Below are 10,623 nucleotides of genomic sequence, written 5' to 3'. Positions count from 1 at the left end.
TTTAATTCCTAGAATTTTTAAAAAATATATTTAACAAACAATAATAATTCAGCAATTCAAATAGCAAGCCAGAGAGATTATGAAATCAGTCCCTCCTTTCTTATTGCTCTGGTCTGTTTGTTTGCTTGCTTATTTTAGTCATTCATCAACTATTTATGAAATACTCACTATATGCCCAGCATTATGGTGGGTGTTATATGGGATATGAAGAGAGAAAAGACACAGACTCTGCCATATGGGAGTCTTTAGTTTCCTGAGGAAGATTTAGCTAGATAGACCTAATATTTCCAGCTAACAATTTAGGCAGCCAAGTAAGTGGTAACAGAGGGTAGATGCACTTGCAGTTCTAGGAAGGGATGAGTGCAGGCCAGAGATGCTGGTATTGTCAGACAGGATTTTAGCTTGAAGAGCATTCCAGGTGAAGGAAACTTCGGAAATTGCATGCTCCTGGATATTTTTGAGCATCGTGTGTATTTGTTGCAAGGAACGCTTGATTATTCTTAGTCTACATATGAGAGAAGTAGTCCAAACAGGAGGGAGCTAGCATAGGACAAGAAGTGAAAATGGGAAGACTGCTTTACTCACAATAATAAAAACGCAGACTTAATGATTTTTGGACACTTTGCATGGTAGTTTTGTCTTCCTATAGTGCAGCTTGGCTAACGTCCCCAACCTCAGTTCTACACTGAGATTCTGTCAAAACAGCTACAAACAGACTTATACAAAGTCAGCAAAGCATGAAACATCTTTCTGGCACTGGGAGAACACACCAGGGCCTGGGAACACATGTGTCTTAAAGTGCTAAGAGTCCCTGAGATCCCCAGACCTGGTATCCCAGGTCCCACGCCAGTGTTACTGAGAAACAGGAAAGGCACACAAGAAGTCACAGACTCTGAAAGCAGCTGTGTTCCAAATACTAGTCCCATGCTCTAAGATGTCATATGGAGTGCACCTTAGCAAATGCCAAGTAGATGACTGACTAGATGGGGAAAAGAATGGCTTCCTCTGGCCTCTCGGCCAGATCCCTAAAATGAAAAAGAAATGAGAATGTTAAGCTCTTCAGAAAAAGTGTCTTAATTCATATGTATGTGTGTGTGTGTGTGTGTGTGTGTGTATACATATGTATATATGTATAAATGTATGTGTGTGTGTATATATATATGCCCAATTATTTTATACATCTATAAACATAGTACACATATGCACACACACAAATAGCAAATGTGCTGGGAAGCTGCTATTTTTGAATATGCATGTTGTGACAGCTTGTACAATAAAAATAAATTGTACTAATTTCTTAGGCTTGGATTTTTGTATTCAAGTTCTCCAAGCCATACTCACTTGTCTATAGGGTACCAGGGAAGGGGAACTCCTTTGCCTGATTCTATTAACATTAGTACAGTTTGTTTTTAGCCCTGAGAGCTTGAACACCTGGTGATTTGCATGGCTGAATTGCATCAATGTAAACAGATTTGGAAAGACCAAATTATCTCTGTCATGGGAAAATTGAGGTAGAGGCATTTGCTTCTATTCTCAGAGCCACAAAAGGAGTGAGCCCTATTACCCACCATCTCCTGAAATGACAGCCCTTTCCTGGCCATCAAAGAACCTCTTCTTCAAAGATCCTTGTGTTACACCAGAGATGAGGCTCAGAAGCCCAAGCCAAACAAAGTAAGCAGCTAACATTTGAAGCAGAACTTCCTTTTCCAAGAACTAAAGCACTGCTGCCAGAAAACTTGGCCTCTATGAGAAGCAATCTGTAGCTGTGGTGCTGTGAGTGGAGGCTGAACTTTACTCAAGTTTACTCAGCATGAACTTTGCAAAAGTGCTTGGGAAGAGTGTCTTTTTAGAGCTGGCCCATGCGTGTGTCTCTGTGTGTACACACGCACGTGCATGCATGTGTACAAATGTGCACATACACACGTGTACCATAGAGAAAAACATAACTGAAATTGATTGTTGTTCTCAGAAAACATTCCAGAAATTGATCTTTCTCTTTCTTAATATGTTGAGATACTACATTCATCCTATAAGTCAAGAAAAGGAGCTCGGAAGTAAACAGTACTGCCATTTTCCTTCTTTGCCTATCCAACTCCTCCCCACCCCCAAACTCTTAGACTCTTCTAGTAAAGAAAGTCTCTGAAGCCTGGGGATGGGGGGAGAGGAAGGTCAGTGACCCCACTGTTCCCTTTCTCCCCAGCACAGGGTCAGGGCTTGGACAGAGCCCTCCATAGCTCCCCCGGACAAAGAAGCCTTGTTCTTTCCTGAGATCTCAGGAGCGTGATTGGTATTCTACAGGGGCCTGCAGGCCTGGGGGTGGGGAGGGGGTCAGACCCAGGGAACAATGGCAGGACTGTTTGTTTAGCCCAGGGTAAGAAGAGCCATCCACCCTAGCAAGTGACCATCTTGGGGCTACTCACTCACCCCAGTATTTTCATCTGGGAAGGGCTAAGTGGTTGTGCAGGTATGGTCTGGGATGGAGGAACTCGAACTCTTGCTAGCCAAAAGAGAACTCCCTTTAAGCTTTAGCTGATGCCCCCTCTAGGGTTGCAGAGATGAGAGGGAAACAACCTTTTGAGTGTATCTGATCCCTTAATCATCATCCAAATAACCTGAGAGTGTCACGGACTGTGTTCTTACTGGAAGATAAAGGGCTAAACCTTAGGAGCAATTCTGAGTCACCAGATCATAGCCTTTCTTTTTGCATCCATTTTTCCTCTATTTTCTTAGCATTTGAATAACTTAGCATCCCCTTTTCTGCTCCACTACTGCTCAAAGCAAGGGACAAAAAGGAAGTAGGCTTTAATGAGTTTCTAATGTAGAGTCTGAAATAAATGACTTCAGATAAATCTATCACTATTGAGCTATAAACAATTCAGCAATATTAGCATAAGCATCAGATGTCCATCTCTTCACAGCCTAGATGAAATGTTTGCTTTGGGGGCATTTAAATTCAGCAGAAGTAAAGGGTCTCAGTCAGTCTGTCCAAGCAAGAATCAGATTTTAGATTCTAACTGAGAAAAACTCAGAGCCTACAAGAAATTATTTTTTCATCAAAGTAGTTGGCAATCAAAGCATTCTGAGAAAGGTCCATTGGGCTCCCTTTGATTTTTCAGTCTAAGAAAAGTCCTTGGGTATGTGTGAACAGTAGCCTAAAGCCACAGGCTCCTGGTTGAAAGGGTGTGAGTTTGATCAAGAAGGCTGGAAGGGATTCTAGAGAAGTTCCTTGGCTCTCTCAAGAGACATTCTCACATTTCCAGTCTAAGTACAGACTGTGAGATGGGAGAGTTGGCATAAAAGAACCATATAGTAATAACATTTCCCAATGCAGCTCAATCAGATTAAACCACCCGACTTTGATGAAAGGTCATAGAGAAAAATAACAACCCCCTCCAGTGTTTTCCTTTCATTTCTGTTTATGTGAATTCAGTATAAGCATTAAGCACTCTAGCAGTGACATAGACACTAGGAGAAACAGAAGGGAATTGAAAGACCAGTCCCTTTCTTTAGAAAACTTGCAATCCTGATGGGGAGAACAAACGTATGTCTGTGAATCAAAATCCAAAGCTACCTATAAGCAAATGTTAACATGGATATAATGAAGTTGTGTGGGCAAAAGGTAAGCAAAGGGAAAATATCAGATCATGGTTGGCTACATTTGTATACAAACTTCCAAAACAAGCCTAATCAATCTGTGACAGAACTTTAAGCCCTTCTCACCAGTGCTCTTCACAGGGGCCTGACAGAGATCAACAGGACTGATGAGACTCACACAGATCCAGGTTCATCAAGGGACTGTGTTGATTCTGATGCTGTCCCTTTAAACAGACGCCAAGAGTTCCCAACTCTCCCTCCCTCCTTTCCCATGCCCTGGGCCTGCCTCAAGTACCAGCTCCATGATGGAAATTCAGTGTGAATCTGGGAACTCATCAAAGAAGGAGAGGAAGGGCTTTCATCGAAAGGAATGGTAGAAAGAGACCAATTGTACGCTGCACAATTCCCAGCCTGTCCCTTGAATCCAGCTGACAAAGGGAGAGATAGAAGAACCCTATACAATAGCGCTAAACAACAGGCAGGCTCATTGAGTGAGAAAGTGGCCCCATCTCCCTAGGTCTCGAATCTGCACTACAGTCTTACCCTCCTCCCAGAACCCACCCCTTAACCTCACCCCATGAACAGAGGCTTCCTTGATCAGGGCCTACAGCAGTTGATAAGGCCGAAATGCTAGAACAGCCGTGACTGGTACTAGGGATGGATGGGGATCAGAGGGTGGGTTCTAGGAGTAAAACAATAATCATCAAGAGGTGCCAGAGACAAACAAAGACTTTTGCTTCTGGCTTCATCCTGGTTAGACAATGCCCTGCCTATAATCTTGTCTTTCCTACATGTCCCTTGTGATATCAGCACTTATATACCACTTTCAAGTGCTGGAAAAGAGTCCCAAAGCCTCTGGGGCCTGGGAATCCAAGCCTGCTGGACAGTCAAGTCATGTGGACAAGGTTAAGTAAAAAGGAATCTCAGCCTCCTCTTTGGTCCCCTTTTAGTATTACCACAGCAACAGCATCTGGACCATCTTGTTTCCTATACTCCCTACTCCCCTTCAAACACGCGCGCGCACACACACACACACATACACACACACACAGAATGAATAATGTACACATTCCAATTTATGTACAAGCATTGGGAAGCTGAGGTAAAACTTTGATTCTTAAAACTTATCCTTGGCACATTGTATCCACCTTGCCCACAAACGGGAAGACAAAAGAGAAGTAACTGGTACTGGAGATAATAGTAGCCATACCTTGTTCCTCAGGTCATTCTCCCACCATTTCCCCCTCTCTCCTTGGTTACAGTGTGAAACTAATCTGGGGAACCTTATTCTCTTCCTTGGAACTCTTTTCTAGAGCCCTGCTTGGCAGACAGCTCAGAGGCCAGTGCAGAGCTGAGAGACAGCCCTCAGGGCCATTTTGCAGTAACCAAGAGGGAATAATCAATCAGTACTTGCTGCGCTTTTGAAATAGGTCTGGCACTGAGTATGCTCTGAAAGCAGAAAACGAAGGGAAACCTGTTCCATTCACCTACCATGACTGCTGTGACCCTTCCTGATCATGTCACTGTCCTCATTTGATCTTCTCTAGACCTGAAGTGCTGTGGGCAGGGAAGGCATTTCTACTGCTGCTTTCTTTCAAGACAAAGAGCTGTACCCAGGGGATGGCTTTCAAGGCTTCAGGATGATAGACAAAAGCAGTGGGGAAAAGTGATGTTACTGGCTGGAGTTCTACTTTAATGAGTTTGGAGACTATATTTCCCCTCCCACCCACCTCCCAGGGTTGAGGGTGTTATTACTCAGATCACTCTGAGAGAGCAGTTCTAGTTGTCAGGCTGTTAAGTAAACTTCTGGCTTTCCTAGCTCAGAGCCAAGGCAAAGACCCCCTAAAGCAGGGTATACCTTTCAATCTCCCTGGCTCTCCAAGATCTCCTCTGGCTCTGCACAGCCAGAGAGAGAAGTGAGGTGGGGAAGGCCGCACTCGATTATTTTAGTCAGCGTCTCCAGGAAGATTAGTGAACATGAACATGAACATGGTGGTTTGGATCTGGTTTATTTTTGGTTCCTGGCATTCTTGGTGCATTTGTGCCATTTTGATGGGATTCAGTTAGTCTTTGGGCATTTTATAAAACTTGACCCCCGCTCTGCTGCCACACTTTTTCCCTGGGCTTCATCCACTTACTCCAAGCCAGCCAAAACTATACTGCTTGGCAAACAGCCACTTTTGGATGAAGGCATCACAGTCTGGTTACCAGGGTAACAGCCACTGTTCTCAGACGACAACAGACTTACAGACAATGTTTTGCTGTTCAATAATGGCATTGTGTTACTGAGCAGAGAATAATCACCTACTGCTCTTTGGCTCCTTTCCGGTTCCATCGTTATCCCAAAGACTCACTTGGAACATTCCCCTTTCAATCAAGGCAAAATTTAATAAGCAATCATTTTCCCCATAAACCTTTTGCACAGACACTACTGAATTAGTGTTCCTCTTTGCTTCCAATCCTAAGGGATTCTATATGGTTGAGGTAGTAAGTTCCCTGTTTCTGGAGGCGATTAAACAGACACTGTACAAACGTTTAATTAGTTGTTGTAAAAATGAATCCCATACTGAAGGTTGGTTCAGACAACTTCTAAAGTTCCTTCCAATCCCAGATTCCATGATACAATGTGTTTACTGCAATTGTTGAACAGCAGTGCACTCCACTTCAAAAGTAGTGGCAGTCCCGTACCTTGTTAGAGATGGTCTATAATTCAAAGTATTTTAGACATTCTGTTATTGAATAAATGAAAACTCAGTGGCTGCTCTATCATATGTACCTGGCCCAAGTATCATCCACCCTTAGGAGCTGGGAACCAATGTGCATCCTCAATGGTGCCCTTATCTGTGGCAATCTTCCTCTGGAGAAAATCACCCGGCCTCCATAACAGGCAACTGTCCCTTTGGTCACCTTATTTGTTCCTACCTTTCCTCAGGGATTTCATCCTCTGAGGAAGTAATATTCAACATCCTTCTTTACTCCCTCTCTGTTTTTAATGCACAACCTAGCTAATCAGCTGGGCTGACATTAGATAGTGTTCTTGATGTTACCCAGGGCAGGAATTGAGTTCCTCCAACATTCACTTCTCACCTGGCCACACTTAATTGGTCAAATGATTCTGATCCAAGCACACAAAGAAAACCCAACCATCCCAGAAAGAGGAAGAGTCAGCCTGTATACACATTATTGTCTAATAGTAGTTATTATCATGATTTACAGTTGTTATAGATCTTGCCCATTTTCGAAGGACTTCCACATTATTGTTACTTGATTCTTACAACCCTGAAAATAGACAAAGTAGTTATTGCTATCTCCATTTTCCAGATGAGAAAATGGTGATTCAGTGACCTGCCCAAGGTCATGCAGTTCATAAGTAGCAGATCTGGGATTTGAATCTGATTTTTCTGACTCCCTGTCCAGTGCTCTGCCCTCCTATTTTACCTCACACATGCTTCAAAGTGTTCTCTCAGTATTTCATGATGAAACACCTAAAGGCTGAACCATATCAATATAATTGCAAATTGATCTCTGTATGCTATCTACTGGGTGCTACATTTGATAGGGAATACATGGGACAACTGAGTCTCATTTAATTTAGGATGTGTTTAAGCTGCTATCTGTTTTGCCAAATGTGAGCAATGTCTACATGACTCTGTGGAGTCCCATAGGGACAAAGACCCTTGTGCTCTGCACACCTTACTCTGAGTAGAAACTAACACCGAAACCTCATAGCTTCTGTCTTTGTTCATGGAACCTAGAAAAGCCCTCAATACTCAACCAACTTAGCAAGAGCCCTAATGTCCCAGCAGCCTCCTTGTCACAGCAGAGAGCCCTCAGGAAAGCTGTGTCTGTGATATTTGTTAGAAATGGTCACCCCATATGAGCACACACACATATGCACATATACACACACTCCTACCCATATTTGTTTCCCATGGTCAAGCCATTGAGGACTTTATTTCATTTCCTGAACCTGGCAATGGCCTCCTCAGCCATGGCCAAGCCTGAGTCCAGCTTGTCCGACCCCCAGCTTCTTACTGATGTCAAACGTAGTTCAAAGATTGCATCAAGCAAGCAGTTATTTTGTACATCTGAGGTCTAGACAGTGCTCAGTGGCCTCCAGCAGAACCAGGAGAGCAAGCTAACCCAACCATTACCAGGGACTTGGAACCAAGGGAAAACAGAAGATAGAGGGAAGTGAGGGGGTAGGAGGACACACGACCACATCCATCCGGCTGGGCACTCTCTCCAGAGATCTATGTGACTCTCCACATGCTGCTGGAATTCTTTGGTAATAAAACATCATGCTCACTACAGCAGATAAGGAGTTAATCTAACTGAATGTTAAGGAATTTAAAAAGAAAACAAGTGCCAAAACACGACTCATTTAAACCATTGGAACCCCCGAACCCCAAAGTTGGAAATTCTCTTGCGAATTCCTGTGTCTGCTTGAATCTTCAATGCTAAAGTTTTTGAAACTTACCCATGTCTTTGGGACTCTGACTCCAAATGTAGCCGGCTGACTAGTCTGCTTTGTGGCTGACTTTGTTCAGCTGGAAGGATCCTGGTCTCTCCAGTCTCCTTCTTCGGTCTTTTACTTTTTCTCTCTGAGTATCTTTGTCCTCTTCTCCTGCAATGAAAAGGGCTTTCTGATTGACAGCCAACCCCCTTAAAGGGACAGGCTTGCTTTCCTCCTCCTCTCCTCCTCCCCTTCTCCTCCCCTTGTCCCCACCTCCTCAGGGATACTCCCTTTTCTAAGGGCTCCATCTTCTCTTTTTGCCTTTCACTGCCAATTGTTTCATTTTCTTTGTTTTTCCTTTTTTCCCTAAGGCTTGCCTGGAATTTCACTTTGCTGCAGAGACATCTGGAAATGTGGATTGAGGGTGGAAATAAAATGAAGAGGTCCTGGAAACTTCCAACTGATCCTTGGGTCTAATAATGTGGGATGTGCAGCACAAGCGTGAGAAGCCATCAAGTGGGAGCCCCAACAGGGGCTCAGAGTCAAAAACCTAGATGTTAGCTCCCAAAGTCCTTCCAAATCTGCCCCAGCTCCCCACCTCACTCCTAGCTGTCCTTGGACCTCTCCACCTTTCCTTTCCCCCGACTTCTTGGAAAATAAGCATTCCTCCCCCTCACCCAGCTCTACGAACACAATAGAGAAGAAAAAATTGTCTTTTAAGATAATTTCCTCCAAATCCTTTTCAGTTTCAACTGCATGAAGACAAAATGCAGGCTGTCGATTCGATGAACAGATTGTGATTAGGCTGGGGAAGACTAGCATTGTAATAATTTTACAGCTACAATAATGGAGACCCAGTGGACAAGAAGACCTTTGCAAGTTCGCAGACTATGCTAAAGAAAAGGCCAGCGTTGAAGATGTGGGTGATTTCCAAGGAGGATAATCAACTTTGAGACAAGTCAAGAACACGATTAGGGAATCAGGTAGTCAACATTCCATCCTGAGAATGTAATGTCTTCATCAGAGAGCTGAAGCCAGGCAGGCGAGAGGCAGGGAGTGGGTTGAAGTGAAGCAGCAGGTGGCAGTGAGGGTGGAGAGGAGAAACAAAATATAGTCTTTGCCACAGAGAAAGAAGCAGTAAGACAAAAATGGCTAAGCAGCAAAAACAGGGAAATACTATATAAAACCTGCCTTAGCAATAAGTTATTTCTAAAGATTGTGAAGGTATTTGAATGCCCAATGCTAGATGGGACCAGCCTGGGAAGGTTTTCTAGAACAGGTGAATCTTAAGCAGTGTCTGTCTGGGCTCCTTGTCAGTGTCGTGTCTCCCTTCACAGCTCCCTTGACCTAGAGGCCAGTGTCCTCCCATGGATGGCCTTTAAAACTAGTGGCTGGCATATAATAAGAGGAGCACCTGTTAGAAGACTCTGGAGAAGGAAGGTATGGTCTCCTGGAACTTTTTCTGTGGTTTTGCCTTGGGAGAGGAGAGAAGAGGAGGGAGATATTGAGCAGAGACTAGTATCTTCCTGTTGGGGGAGAGAGGTAAAATTGTGTCTTACAGTTTTCTCTTTGGGCTGTGACCTTGGACATGCTACCGCCTTGGGCTCTGCTGTTAGGAAGTAGGTGAGTCTTCTGCAGATGCCCCGTGGGCCCACTGGGGACCAAATCCTGCACCGTTTGAGGCTTGCTTAGCGTCCTAGAACTCTAGATCCTTTGCTCTTATATCAGCCCCAAGAAGGACCCCTGGAAATGCTGCCCCTTGCAGAACGGTATAATAGTAGCTTCCCAGAGCAGATCAGACTAAGGCCATATGACTGATGGAAAAGGATCTTAGGGCCCCTTGCCCTCCCCAGCCCTGCTTGCCGGCCATAGACTATGCCTGCTTTGGAAGCTCAACTGTAGGATTGTGCCAGCAATAAGCTTCTGGATGGTCACTGCTGGAATGGCCCTGGAGAAGGGGGAGGACCAAGAGCAAGAAGTCACCAAATGTGTCCCCTCAGCTCATCAGATGGCAGGAGTGAGCCCAAACTTTGGGAGTTCAGACTTAGAGGATGAGAGAAAAGATCCTTCACAGCTAGAATAGACGAGACAGCTCTGCACACAGAGGACATAATTCTGACTGAGCCCTCTCACAAAGCTTCCCCTAGATTCTCAGCAGCAGCTCTGGGGTTGGCAAGGCTACTGGGAAGAAAATATGTGTGCCCAATAAACTCACAGATGCCAATTTACCAACCACATCCCCCTAACGCACATGTCTCTTCTCCTTTCCTCCATCTCCACTGCCCTAATATTCATTCTATCTTCTCTCCAAGTCTCAATCTCTGTCTCTGTCACCTGTCTCTTTCTCCATTTCTGTGTGTCTGTCTCTCTCTGTTCCCTCCTTTTTCTCTCTCCACGTTCCCTGTCTTCTCCTTTTTCTTATGCTTGTTCTTATGCCCAGGGAAAGAAAAGGGACCCAGCCAGGTGACCGTGTCTCACTCATCCCAGTGCCTTAAGGTTCCCAACTCCCTAGGATCTAGTGTGTTCTCATTGCTCTGTACACCCCGACACTGCCTCAGCACCTCATCAGCCGA

The 10,623-nt window shown here is 44.4% G+C and overlaps 1 protein-coding gene across 2 annotated transcripts in view; it reads right to left on the bottom strand.

The window, feature by feature from the left end:
- Nucleotides 1–8,276, bottom strand: part of PLP1 (proteolipid protein 1) — a 15,855-nt gene extending 7,579 nt beyond the window's left edge. Inside the window, exon 1 of one of the 2 annotated variants that reach the window (XM_017518050.1) lies at nucleotides 8,075–8,276. In XM_017518050.1, the coding sequence (XP_017373539.1) occupies nucleotides 8,075–8,078 (4 nt within the window). In that variant the 5' untranslated portion in view covers nucleotides 8,079–8,276. The remainder of the gene's footprint in view (nucleotides 1–8,074) is intronic. The other variant, XM_017518051.2, reaches the window with a different exon arrangement.
- Nucleotides 8,277–10,623: the final 2,347 nt, after the last annotated feature.

The sequence above is a fragment of the Cebus imitator genome, unplaced genomic scaffold, assembly GCF_001604975.1.
Source record: "Cebus imitator isolate Cc_AM_T3 unplaced genomic scaffold, Cebus_imitator-1.0 Scaffold658, whole genome shotgun sequence".
NCBI classification, from domain to species: Eukaryota; Metazoa; Chordata; class Mammalia; order Primates; family Cebidae; genus Cebus; species Cebus imitator.
Note: the sequence above shows the minus strand (reverse complement) of the source record. Positions and strands in the feature narration are given on the sequence as shown.